We start from the raw sequence: 14,475 nt of genomic DNA, 5'->3' as shown, positions 1-14,475 counted from the left end.
CATTTGAGAAATTTGGTCACATACTGATAAAATTTATTTTAAAAGCAAAAATCAAAAATGATACGTGTCCACACACACAACACACAGTTCATATATAAGCATCAACATTTTAGTTTCTCAAATTTTGTTACCACAGCAGTATTTAGCTTTATTTTTAGTAAAGACTTCCATGACTTTATTTGTGGAAAGAGGGAAAACAAAAGGGTAACACATTTCTAGAAATTGAAGCTGTAAAAAAAGTAAGTCTGCAAAAGGAGAGCCTTTAAGCCAAAAACTTAAGTGGTAACAGAGCTAGTGTTAGTGAAGTTGAGATTGCATATATAAATTTTTCTGCAACCTCCCCTCCACTTAGTATTGTGTTGTCTTGAAGGGAAAATGACCAAATCCTGAGAATAATTCAACTGAATCATGTTAAAGTATTAGAATACAACAAAAGTATTCTCATGCTGGTAGTCACATAGAAATTGTTTCCTCCTTTCTCTAAAGGAGCAAACAGAGGAATAAACCTCTCCACTGATTCCAAACTTGGTATCCTTGAGACTGATTCCACCTTATCCTTTTTAAAAATCTTAAAAATTTCATTTTATTATGGCAGATGTTAATGCAACTCTTTGCTGCAAGGGGTGTATGGCAAAGATTTCCAAGACCAAAGTGTTCAACATATAACATTGTTTCAACATCTGGACTCCTTTGGTAAAAGCACATTATTGACAACAGAGCACAACACAAAATCATCAAATACTGCTTCTCCAAAAAAAAAAAAAACAAAAAACAACAAACCCTGAATGGGGGCTTCATCCTGTCTGTCATTAAGTGGCAGAACAATGTATCTTCACAAATACACCACTGGTTGTCTCCAACGTAACAGTAAAAACATGTAAACAGGAAAATAACAAACTGTAATCTTTGTTGTTTAGGTATCACTTGTATGTGATTTTCAACACATTATATAAAAGTCTTATAGCAATCCTTAAAAACCTGGGGTTTCTTTAGTTTGCGAGACGGTATTTTGGTATTATTGAGATTAAAAACTATGGGAGGTCATCTGCATAATGGTTGATTCAGTTTCCCATCAAAATTGATGATTTAGTTAGTGCAAATTTCCCACTATGTGCAATTTTCTCATTTGTTGTAGTAGACAATACAGTATTCAACTCTATTTTTCCACATAATTTATTACCTATGTCAAACTCAGTTAACAAAATAAAGAAAACAACAGATAAGAAAACTTCCAGACAGTTCAAATAGCATTATTTTGTATAAAATGTATTTATTTTAATCTTTTTATCTTGCCCTCTGCTTCAGATTGCCAGAAATATGAAACATGTAATGTAATACCTAAGAAAAGGTATTGGTACTGTAAGAGAAATGTAAGAGTCAAACATACTTTATTTTTATGCACTTGACTATCAGCTTTCTAACGCTCCCTAGGTATCATCTTATTGGTAGTAGATACACAGCTCCACTCAAACTTTCAACTCATTTTATAAAAAGGTATAAAAATATATTCAGTATTTGTTTAACCTTTCTATATTCACCCTATCATACAGGAATCTTACAAAATGCTTTAGAATCATTTATTCCCTGAAAAAATACCAACACCTGCACAGCACCTGGAGAAAGATCTCGGTGGGAATGTACAATCCAGTGTTACGGGATGTTGAAGGTGTTTTTCTTCAGGTTTACAGCCAGGTCTTTTCACAAGGAAATCAAATAAATCCTGAAGAAGAGCTGGTGATGTGAAAAGCAACTGATAAAGTCTGACCACCTAAGTACAACAGGATGAACTCCATGATTAGTTGTCATATGCTGATAAAACGTCATTTAAAAAATTTTCCATCAAGGGTAAAAAAAAAGATAGGATTTTTAAATTCTGTTTTTTAAAATTCTCTTTGTTCAGTTAAGCAATGACATCATGGGTATCACTGTTGGGTCTTTGGCGTAGCGTCAGTGGGGGAAGAGGCTTTCCATAGAAATCTGTGGAAGAAATTCCAGAGCAGAAAAGCACATCAGTCCATCAGTCCGTCACCTACCACCTTCCTGGCTCAAGGAATGTTTACTAAACTCTTGCTTCCTTAATGAAAGCCAGGTATTCCATGAGTTTAGAGCTAACTCCTCTAAGCAAACTTTCAAACCTAGTGTTAATTCATGTCTAGAGAAGGATGGGCCAAACGAGGGCTTAATTACATTGTTACACATGCATCAGCATTTGCAAGATCAAGCCCAAGGGGGATCTGTAAACATACCTAAAAATAGGAAAGAAGAAATCCAAAGTGTACAAATAACAACTGCAAAATGAAGCACTGAAATTGGCATGTTGCTGTAGTCAAGGTTGCACTGCAATATAATTTAAAATGACAGTAAAACTGTGCAGAATCCAAAACTTTGGGACCATTTATGCATGGCATTTATCTTGCAAGCTAAAATAACTAAGAGAACTATTTCAGAATTTTTAGATAGAAATCCAACATTTCCTTCCGTCAATAAAGGAATTTAAAATGGTAAAACTGTACAAGACGAAGTTAATAAGTACATTAGAAGAGAGTAACAAGTGTTCTCAAACATTTGTAATGGATATAAAATTAAAAAAAAAACATGCAGACTGGAACATGCAAAGCACTTCACAAGCAAAATAATATGGGAGATGGTAAGAGGAGAGAGGTAGAAATCAAGAAAAAATAAAAGCAGCTTTTTGAAGCGTTCAAATCTCAGTTTTGTTTATACACACCACCTCTTCCCCAACAAAGCCTTGATGGCCTGCCAACACAAAATTCAGCTTTAATACATCATCATTTTCCAAGAAGAATACGTCCCACTTGTCTTACAGATGCAACAGCGTCTGTTAAAATTGCATTCCTGAGCTAAGATGAACAAAAGCAAACAAACTGGACTACACTACTTGAAGAATATGCAGACCTGTCTGTAGGATCGAGGTGTTAATTATCCTTACATTTGGTCAGCAAAGTGAGAACACTTGTATTACTGTAAATATGTTTATTTCAATGGCATTAGAACAGCCCAGCAGCAAGGAAACTGCAACAAATTATTCTAAGGTCAATGACAATCTGTCCAGTGGATGGTTTTATTCACCCATTTTTTGAGGTCTGGCAGAGCACTTTAGGACTGGCAGAGAATTTTACCTCCTATAATGAAAGATGTTTAACATTCTTGCACATGTGTCCTGCACTGACAATAAACAGGCACTCATCGCCTCATGTTGTGCCAAAATTGTCAGCAAGACTGGAAAAAATGGCAGTCTTTAGTGAATATAAATGTGTAATTACAAAGTTTGAATGTCTGAAAAAACTTTTAAAACCCACTTTTGAATTTTGGGCAAAGCTGTGGGAAGGAAAAAAAAATATCAACACTGATTCATTTCTCTGCTAAAGGGCCAACCAAAAATACATTGATTTTCAGAAAGATGTCATTTAGGGATTATTGTAAAAAAGAACCCAAGGTAGGCTCCACTGGCCTTAGGGAAACTCTGAGTTTCCACTCAGGAGCAGGTTCTCAGTATGCAAATTCTTAAGGATTCACTGGAAAACACTGCTGTGTGAGAGAAAATGGGCAAGGCCAGATGGGAAATTAAATCAGTGCAAGATGGCCTTGGCAGTGCTGGGTTAACAGTGGAACTCAGTGATCTTAAGGGTCCTTTCCAGTCTCAATAATTCTGATTCTATCTCAAATTGACAGAGTTAAAACCTCACAGCTGCTTTAAGCAAAAAGAAATGAAATGATGTTTTTGGAAATCAGGACCTGACTAAAGGTTTGACAGTGCTGGGCTACGTATCAAAGAACTTTCTTCATTTATAAATAGTGCTTTCCTAATACCTGTTTTCTTGCTAGGATTTGTGAGAGTGCATCTTGTGAGTGGTTCAAAATTCCTGAAAAACAAGAATAAATCTCCCAAAGAGTAGGCAATGCCTTGAATTCAGCTGTAAATTCTGAGTACTTCAAGTTTCCTCTTACACCTCTGGCCAAGAGATAATTTCCCTACCAACATAATTGCCATCATTAACTTCCAAAATTATTTAATAATTATACTTATTTTACAAATTAACACCTATCTTAAGCAGTTTTTTTTCCTCTTTGTCCCACCCATGCTATTCCTACAGAATGCAACACCTCCCTTAGGCACAGATAAAAGTTGAGTTCCTTTTCTTCCCCTCCCTACCTCTTCATCTGGCTTTCCTTTGTTGTCACCTTCTATTTGCCTTGTAAAAAAAGAGCAAGATGGGTTTGAGATTAAGATTACAAATCACATTTTAAGCATATGAATTTCAATCCTGCGAGAAATAAATATTTTATGTTTAGAAATCTCATTTCCCCTTCAGGCATCTTTTGGTTCTCTGGCAGAAAAGCTCCTTGTTCTTGTGCTCCAATGTCTCCAAATTGACTTTTCAAAATTTGAAAAATAAAAATGTATGAAAAATGAGACACTATCATCTCAAACTCAGGGAAAAATGTAATATCAACATATGAAAAACAGTCTTCCACAATCTTCCAAAATAGAAAACAGCCACTTAGACTCTGCCTACTGCACTTTGATATTTCCAGTTACGATTTTTTATTTAAAATGCACTATGTATTTGGACTCTTCAAGTAACTGGCCCCATTACTCTTTGCAACGTGTCACTTTTTAATTTGTAGGTGCAACTAACTTCAGATCACCAACTTCTGATATCCCATGCCACTTTAAATTTCAGGAGGGAATTGGAAAGAACTCACTGTTTCTCCTAATAAAAAAATCAGACTTGAAAAAAATCAAAAAGATGCTTTCTACTAAGCAAAAGGGAAAGCTTTGGCTCAATGAAAATTGGAATTTAGAAATGAAAAAAACAGATGAAGAATGAGGTGAATGTAGAAGTGAATGGACAATGGAGAATGGTTTAAAAAGGTACAAAACCCCGAATACTTTTGATTACCAGGATGATGTGTTTCACCAAGAGGCTCAAGTTTTCGAAGTCTATTAAGTTTGGGAGTTCCCCATCCAACTAAAGGAAAACAAAAACTGTCAGAGCATTCCATGACTGCACTGGATTATTCTGACCTGTACATGCCCTACATCTCCTTGGGAGAAATCAAAGCATTTAGAAATACCCAAGCTATGCACTACATTGCATCCATGGTGAAGAATGATGAAATATTTCAAAAATAAACTGATTTCCCTTTAAAATATTGATATTTTTAATCACTTCAGCGAGCAATGAAGTTTCTGGCTCTTGCTTTGGTAAACTGCATCAAAGATTTTTCTAGAGAGGAAGGTTTAGTAGCTCCTCTCTCTATGAAGACCAGTCCAGTTTCATCATTCCAAGTGAGACTTTTAAAGGATGACTAACCACAAATTCAGACATCAATTACTTTATGTACACTTACCTGGGGGAAGAGCTGCTGGTGGTGTAGGATTCTTTGGAAGAGAGTCCTCTGCATTAACAGGTTCTACTCTGTGGCCCCTTTTTAATTTTGGTTTTTTACTTCTTTTCTTACTGTTATCTACATCCAACAGAAATAAAACATGACATATCCTACAGTTATATTCAGGCAATATGCTACATCAGATTCTAATAGAATTGTTGGGGAGATACATCTGAGTTTTCAGTCCAAACTTAAAAATTATGGGAAATGCAAATCACACAACATTTTGCTACAGAAAAACTGTAGGCATAAGGTATTGGGAAACATAAGCCACACATTTCACAACAGAAGATAAACTGTGGACATAAAATATATGCAAATTCTACATTTCCATGAAGAAAATCAACTTCTATAACCTATTCCTGCATTTTGGTGTTTCCAGTAGATGGCATTGGTATGTGGCATAATGACAAATAACATGGAGAGAGGGAAGAAGCATGTGAAAAATCACATGTCTCAAAAGGCAGCAGTTTTACCTGGGTCAAGGCATTCTGAGGCTTGTTGGTCACTCTCTTCTGCATGCTGCAGGAGCTGGGCAGTTGTAGAGTTACACCTTTCCAGCCTGCTGTCATTTGTGTTCTGGCTACTGCTACTTGATAAGTGGTCCTGCTCTGCTTCTGATTTCAAGGCCATCGTAGCCTTTTCGGTCTCCAACTTCTGTCTCTTCTTTTCCTTTTCCAGCTGTTTTTCATTCTAACCAAAAGGACAAGATTTTTTTTTAATGACTTCTAATGATTTAAACTGATTAGCAAGACAGGAAGGTTATTAAAAAATGAAAATATTCTCCCAATATCCTACATTTAGCCTAGAATTTATTTTTAAATAGTTGAAGAAATTAAGTTTCCAATATCCTATCCAGAGGAAGGGAGGGGGAATTATAAAATAAAAGGAGCTTTAAATTTATTGCCCATTTTCTTGTTTTATTTTTGGTCCCAGTGAAAAACAAAAACAAAACCAAAAAACCCCAGCCTTTCTCTACTTTCTTTATACTCAATTACATTTTTTTTTAATGCGTTAGTTAAGAAAACCACAGATGCAGAGAGCCTAAGTCTCCAGAAAAACCATGATCCCATTTTGGATAAATACCTATTGTGGCATACAACCTCCATGACAGACTGCTTCACAATTCTGTCACTAAATCACCATTGCTGCAATATTCACAGCTGCACCTTTATTTTCTTGCTTCTGATGTTATTGCTGAATGGATTATTGTGCAGGTAGCTACCTTGACATGTTTTGTAGATATGGGTGCTTTTGTCATGGAGAAAAGCAAATGTTTGAATTACTTGCTGGAAATGTTTACTTGTTTCTTTAGACTGGGTTATCTCCAGGCAACTGAAGAAAAAAATATGAACTCCGAAATGTAGGTTAAGGAAACTTTAATATATATGAATATGATTTTCATATTTCAAAATTAATAACAATTCTCAAGAGTCCATTTTCAACTGAAAAGAAGTTGTGCTCACAAATCTGAAAAATTTAAGAAGTCAGGAAGATTTGCTGTAACTCACCACATCACTAAAACACCTTAGAAGAAACTAATAGACCTTGAATATTTTCCACTTCTGAATCCCAGGAGTTTAATTAGCAAATGTTTTCAGCCAAGTATTTACATTTATTACTGTGTCTACAAAACTTTTGTTCCCCAATCAATAATAAGAGTTTTCTTATCATGAAAAAATTGATTCCATGCACAGAAAACAAGGCTGCCAAGATTAAAGTAAGAATTTAAAAAGTGCTGTGCAGACAGAACAACTCTTCCAAATGACCATTTTTCTCATTACCTCTCAGACATTTGTTAATGGTAATTCTAAACAGATTTCCACATTTTCTCCTACCTCAGAGATTACAGCAGATATAGGCTGGAAGGGGTTTCCACATTTCCCAGGTTCAGGGTCTTCCTCCTCAGGTGCATTTCCTTCTTCTTTTTCCCTTTGGCATTGTTGTTGAGTTTATGTTGTTTTAGTGGTTTTGGTGTTTGGTTTTGGGGGTGTTTTTTTGGTGCAAGGCGAGGGCAAAGAGGGAGAATGAATAAAGAATCATGAAGAAATGATAAATTTTACACAGAACAACGTCAGCCCTTCCCACTACACCTCTCAGTGTAAACCCAACACAATCCAACATGGTCAGGAGGTTTTGTGTGTGCAGAGACATGTGGCAGATCAGGAGCAAGCAAACCAATTTTTGGGGAGTTTGTGAAATATATACGAAGACCATGTCAAGTTCCAGCTGTTTAAAATGTACTTTAACAGTTTACTTGCTTATTTAAACCAAAACAGCCAGAATATAGTCCAAGACACTTCCCAGTTACTTCTCACAGCAACTGAGACGCAAAATTCTCTGCCTACATAAGGCAGAGCAGAGGACAGGGGTGCTCAGCAAATATTTGAAGAATGCCCTAGTGAAATGATTCACATCAGCTCTTCACAAGCACCACAGCAGGCTGCTAAAGACCAGAAAGGGCTTTGGAGTAATAAATCACTTGATCCTGCCTCCCCTCACTGCATCATTTTTAATGCCTTCATGCCTCACCTGTTGGATATCCTCAAGTTTATTAACCATAGTATTGAAGAAATTTTCATATCTAGTTTTTGATATTCATATATAGGTTAGAGAGTCTAACTTAATACTTTATTTTAGAAGGTAACTTCAGATTAAATCACAGGAATTATTTTTTAGGTCAGCCTTCTGTGAAGTTATATTAGTAAGGCCAAATTTATTCCACAACTACCTTGCAATTCTCATTCACAGTACATTTCCAGCACACAGCAAATCAAATAAAGGGGATGAAGAGGCAAAAACTTCAAGAAAGACTCTTGGCTTCTAAGCTTTAAATCCTGGGTGGGCTGGTTCCTGTAAGATCTATGCACAGGAGTGAACCAAGTATCTTAGAGAAGGGAGGAAGGGATGGAGTGGCAATCACAGGCAAAATACCTCTCCTCCCGTATCTTCCGAACTCGCTCAGCTCGTTCCAGCTTCTTCTGCTCCTCAAGGGCTTTTTGCTCTGTAGTGTCTCTCTGAATGCGCTCATTTAAGGCATCAAAATCTTTTGCTATGATATGGAGAAGCCAAAATAATCCCTTTTTGATTGACTTATCGATTTTTTTCCCACAGCCCATGATCGCTGAGCAAGGTTCCTGTAAGTATAGGAAAAAGGAGGGAAAAAACATTTGTGGTTCAGATCACACACCTTGACTGGAAACAAGAAATTAGCTGAACAATTACTGTTTACTGTGAAGCTTGTAAAACACTGTGAAGTATGGGTTATAAATAGTCCATGCTAGATGTATCAATCAAAATGGAAAAATCTGAGATGAAAGAGAATCAGCTTGGCTTCAATTAATGAAAAAAAGTTCAACATGTACATAAGAACCTCGGGGACAAACAAAATCTCCTGTGAATTTGTCAGAAAAGCTGTCAAACCAATTCAATTTTTCATATCAGAACAGCACTGCACTTCAACTGGAGTAAAATTTTTTGTCATTATACTCTCAGCTGCAAGGGAGAGAAACATGATCTAGGCCAATATGTTCAAAGAGAAATACAAACCTCATTGAGAAAATAGTTCTGAAAATAATTCTGAAAACAAAACTGGTAAGAAAACATTGAAGGACCAAGAGTGCTTCTCTTGACATTAAAACACTTCGGGGAGATAGGATAATAGCCTTCAAAAACATAAGGTGAAAATGCAAATAGAAGAAAAATTATTTCCTCTTAATTTTTCATGTCAGGAGGACAGGCGAAGTAGGCTTTAATTGGGACAAAAGAGACAGGGCTTGATTCAAGCTTGGAATATGGAAAAGATTTTTTCTCAAGATCTCCCGGGAACTATCTTCCAGCATGTTTTGGAGCACTGCATGTGTCTCTAAAAACATTTTCTGAATAACAATCTAACAGCTACAGCTATGTGTATGACACGTAGACATGGTATTGTACACTGATCGTGTTCAGGATTTGGAGATTAAAAGAGTCCAACTCTCCAAAGCCAACATCTGAAAAACTCTCAGCTCTCTTTCCATCTGACAACCATTTAAATGGCACCACAGTCAGATATGGAATGTAAAATTTACAGCAGAAAAAAAAATTCTGACCAGTTCTGTTTAAATGAAGGTTCAAATATGAGCCCTTTTCACTATGGAACCCTGCAGTACCCTCCAGCAGAACCTAGTCAGGAAGGAGATGTATAGAAGATGTATACAACTTGTTTCTCTGAGACAACTAGGATCAAACATTGGGCCAGCACTGGGACAATGTTCTTCTCAGTTTGCACCAAGATTACTGTTGCTGCAGTTTGGTTATAAGATACAAAACTTTAGAAATATGGAATATACAGACACATTAAATAAGAAAAAGAGGAAGGTCATTCTCACTGACGCTGTCCAACAGCACGACAAATTACTCCTTCCATCTGCTTTAATACTTTGTGGGGAAATTTAAAGATCCAGTGGAAAACTAACTAAAAGAATAAGAAGAAACAAAAGTTTTTTTGGTCCTTGCCTAACTTTCCATCTTGTTTCACAACATCTCTGTTTAAATTGACCCCAGGAGTCATCCTACAGAAGGAATTTGAGACCACGTTTGTCTTTAAAGAGCCTGGAAAAGAAGGTGTCCACTAGAGATTGAAACAGTCTTTAGAGTGTGTCATCTGGTGTCTTCCCTACTTTCACACAAAATAGAAATGAAGAACAAGAACAGCATTTTACTGGCACATATCAGAAATTAAGCAATTCAGATGTATTAGAATACATTACTATCTTTCAGGTCTTTTTTTACTGAGTGCTTTTCAAAAAAATATTTTTGGCGCACAAGTTCCTTGGGAAAAAACAAGGATGAACTTGCAATTTTAATTTTTATGATTGCTATATGTGTACAGAGCAAAGTGCACAGAGCAACTGAAGGAAAGCACTCAAATAATCATGACATAATAAAGTGAGCTATGCCCTACTTTAATTCAGCCATTAGAGAAAATAATAGCAATATGTGGTGCTCTATAAAGTTTGCAAATCTCCCTAATGAATTTAAATTATTTTTAAATTTTAAAACACAAAGCTGAAATGGTGTTGCAAACCGCCTTCTTATTTTGGCTAATAACAGCATAACCCTCATTATCCTTCAAAAAGTTTTTTACTCCCATCAGAAAAAGATTGTGGAAGTAAAGCCCTACCTAAGACACTGGTAGATTAAAACAAAGGATTAAAGGAAAACTTCAGGGACAAGTAAATTGGATATATTAACTGAAACACTGACCAATATTAAGTAGCTTTCATAAAGATTTCTGGTTTTGGCTCCCCCCACAAAGACTTCCTGCTAGGTTTTTTCTTAACAGGACAGTCAATACTGTATCTAAATTTCAGTTTTATGCCATGTAGCACAATGGAAGCACCTTAATGGAAGCTTTATACAGATATGAGAAAATATAGCATCTTAAAATCTACTTACAATTTGACAGAGACACTTGTGTTCATTAACCAGCCTTTCCAGAGATAAGGACTCGATTACATCTGCTTCTGACAGAGCTCCTTCTCTGTCCTGCTTATTTGCCAGCCTAGATGGAAGATCAAAGGAAACACTCAGCATCCTGCCACAAGAGAGACTTTCACATCTCCAAAAGTGACAGTGGAGTTTGTGACAAAACTAGGAAGAAGAAGGGGAAGACTGAGAAAGAAAAGATAAAATTCCTTGTTTCAGCGTTAATTATTTCTTCTACTTAATAAGCATGTTAGTCTATGCACCATTTTCATCAGGTACTAATGCTAGACAATCCCTAAGGTGCTTAGTAATAATTTAATATTATTTCTAGAGAAAGCAATCATATTTACAGTTAAGACAATGGACATAAAAGACCATCCTGCTTCACATCTCAAGCAACACTGGACAATCTGTTGGAGTCTCCGGATGAAAGTTCAGAGTTTTGCAACTTCCCAAACTGTGAGCATTTCTCTGTTTAAAAGTACTTCAGGATCACCTCAGCTCTGCCTGCTACCCAGCATTTCTCTGTGATGCCAAACAATGTTTTGAACTTGCTCTTCCTGAGTAAAACTTACAGTCTAGAAGGAGGAACTTGCATGAACAGTTCTAAAACCCATATTTTATTAAAGAGAGGAAAGCAAAAAGTAAGTATTCTGTAATATGGATATCATTGTCTTCTCACTTCTGTATGGTAGGAAAGAGGACTCTAGAAGACAGACATTCATTTAGGAGTATAAAAACACAATCCAACCTTATTTTTCACTTTCTACATTAATAATCCAAGCTAAGTGCTGCACAGCATTAGAATATATTAAATTTGTACTTGCTTCTCTCTAATAAAGGAATGCCACTAAAATAACGTTCCTCTGAAATTTAGCAACATTTGAATGACATGAGAACTCTGACTCTATTTTCTGGATAAGAAGACAAATATTTGGCTTCAATGACAGAAGGTTTTGGAAACAGACATCATAGTCTTCCTTCTCATTAACTTAAATGGCTTTTAGGGAACATAAATTCAAAGTACAAGCTTTGGCTTATGTAAATTCCTTGCTGGGAAGAAACAGTGGTAAGAATTCATTCTGGTTACCAGAACTTGTCAGCACTTTTTTTTTTTTTAATCTAAGACCTTATTTTCTATATTCTCCAGAATCCCAGTGTGAGAGCTACAATTCTTAACTGTTTTACTCCCAAGAGATTTTTCAGCATCAAAAATATTAGAAAAAAAGCTGTAAAAAATGCTGCATCTGCAGCCCAAAACCCCACATTCCTTGTCACCGTCACCCTCATGAGCTACGATTCATTATCTAAACTTGCATCTTCCTTTTCAAGAAGAATTTGTTTATGAAGACCATAGAAAAGCAGCTTCTCAAATGTCCAGTCTCTCTCTTCATCATTCTTAACTATTTGTAGTCCAAACCACTCACACCACTCACTAATTTATCATCATCATCCTGGGGATGAAAATCCCCATGTCCTACTGACAATCAAAACTTTGCTGGCTTGGCCTGCAGAGCTGGAAAGAGCATAAAGCTCTACTCCCTGACCTTCCTTGCTAATGAATTCTCACTTCTTAAAAAGAGAATTTCTATAGTGCTTTTTATGATTTAGTGCAGGGATTCCCAAACTGCTGCTCAATGCATATACAGAACTTGTGATATTTTCAGTGTGTTTGTAATAACTCTGGCACTGCTTCTTTTCACCAACCAGCTAGAACAAGACTTGTCCTCTCAGTATTTAGCTATGACACCAAAGCTGAACCAGGGAAAACCTGAGATGAAATGCAATAAAGTAATTAAAAGACTGGAAACAATTAGCTCCACTTTTTTTTCTCCTACACATAACCTATTTTGCTACAGTTTGAAAATCCTGTGCCGAGTCTTAGTCTCAAAAAGCATTCCTCAGCAGTGCTGTCAATTCATCTAGATCTAGATGAAGGAAGTATTTCTGAGCACTGTTTGTTGCCACAGCCTATTCCTCTCTCAGCTGAAGATTAAATAACTGCACTATTTCCACTGTTCTTGCTTTGCACAGCCTACAAAGCACAGCTGAAGCAGAATGAAATGCTGGTAAGCTGCATAGCTCAGTGGCAGTTTGACACCAACATCCCACAGCTCGCAGGAGCTGCTGATTTTTTAACCTCTAATACCTTGAAAGGTGTCATATTTATTTTTCTGGTCAATTAGCTTCCACTTTCTCCGCAGCAATACTGACTGCATTCCAAAAATACGGCTGAGGTGCTGTACCTGGAAAAGCAGCAACCCAAACAGCTGTCTCTACCTAATCTCCCCAGGAACTAAAGTGGTTTTGCTCAGGTCCATCTACTGCTCAACACCCCTGCCCACTTCAGACTTGAGCTCAAACTTCTAAACGGAGTTCAAGTATTTTGAAGACACTGTAGTAAAATGCATTATTCTGCAGGAACTTTTTTTCCTCCCTGTGAACAGATTCCTCTATCCTCAATAATCCCTTTTCCTTCCGTGCTTTGGTGCAGAAGAGAGCCAAGCCTGCACTTGTGCTTCCAAGGTAGGCACCGCTCCACTAGCAGCTTCTAAGGGGAGCTGCTCCAAGGCACTTCCTGCTCCTGGGCACTCCAGAGGGATCCGCCTCCCAGCAGGGCTGGCTTTCAAACAGGCACAACCAGATTCCCCAGGCACAAAGTAATCAATTTTGTCTCCTGCAGTTGCAGAAGGCAGTTTCTCTCTTGCTCTACCACTCCTGAGGATGATCGCACTTGGACAACGATATAAGAATCAGAAGCAGGAAGAATGAAGGAAATACTTCATGGAATGTTACTCAAGACACATTACTTAGGGAATATTCTGGAAAAATGTTTATGGGATTATACTGAAGCTTAACCTCAGGAGTTCCTGTGTAAAGGGTAAAAGCCACCAGCACAGGATTCAGAGGTAAATACTCTTCTCTTACTTAATGTTTCAGAATTTGCAAATATCAGAAAAAGGCTTTGTAGTGGGGTTTAGAATGGAAATGTGCCTTACTGTTAAGACATAAAGATAATGTGTGTCTGCCTTGCAAAGAGTTAGGTATTTCTGTGGGTGAATACAGACTCACAGTTCTGCTTCTTTTGTACAGGAACACCAGGGTTTGAGGAAAGTTTTATGCAAAACAAACCCCTTCTCTAAGGAATACATCAGTTATCTTAGAAGAGAGACCTTAATTTTCATTTTCAAAGTCAGCTGAACTTCATATATAGCAATTTCTAATGTTTAAATACCTGTAGGAGGTATATATCAAAACATACCTGAAAGCACAGCGGAGTGGCTGTTAGTCTGTAAGAAGCTTTCATCTATAAAATCATGCTTGGTTTATTGCAGTTTCACATGAAGTATACTTGAATTGTCTTACTGTAACAAATGTACCTCATGCAAGAAATAAAGTAGGCATCTACTATCTAAACAACTGGAGAGCTTTTCAACTTTAAGAGCCACAAGAAACAATGTGGAAAGGGAGTGTTATGTGTGCATTGGCACAACTGACATCTACAGCTCAGAGACAATATTTCTCTTAGAAGCCACTTCTGCCAGAGAAAAACAAAGTTTGAATGCTATGGAAGTTCCCTGACATGTCTAT

General features: G+C 36.8%; 1 protein-coding gene across 1 annotated transcript in view; it reads right to left on the bottom strand.

Annotated features, from left to right (window-relative positions):
* ARL13B (ADP ribosylation factor like GTPase 13B) overlaps positions 1-14,475 on the bottom strand; it is a 33,166-nt gene continuing 18,691 nt past the window's right edge. The window contains exons 5-10 of the mRNA XM_062515302.1: positions 10,855-10,960; positions 8,350-8,552; positions 7,254-7,347; positions 5,892-6,108; positions 5,377-5,493; positions 1-1,977 (exon numbers count right to left, since the gene is read on the bottom strand). Coding sequence (XP_062371286.1) covers positions 1,901-1,977; positions 5,377-5,493; positions 5,892-6,108; positions 7,254-7,347; positions 8,350-8,552; positions 10,855-10,960 — 814 coding nt within the window. The 3' untranslated portion in view covers positions 1-1,900. The remainder of the gene's footprint in view (positions 1,978-5,376; positions 5,494-5,891; positions 6,109-7,253; positions 7,348-8,349; positions 8,553-10,854; positions 10,961-14,475) is intronic.

The sequence above is a fragment of the Cinclus cinclus genome, chromosome 2 (assembly GCF_963662255.1).
Source record: "Cinclus cinclus chromosome 2, bCinCin1.1, whole genome shotgun sequence".
NCBI classification, from domain to species: domain Eukaryota; kingdom Metazoa; phylum Chordata; class Aves; order Passeriformes; family Cinclidae; genus Cinclus; species Cinclus cinclus.
The sequence above is the reverse complement of the archived record's forward strand: the minus strand, read 5'-3'. Positions and strand labels throughout refer to the sequence as shown.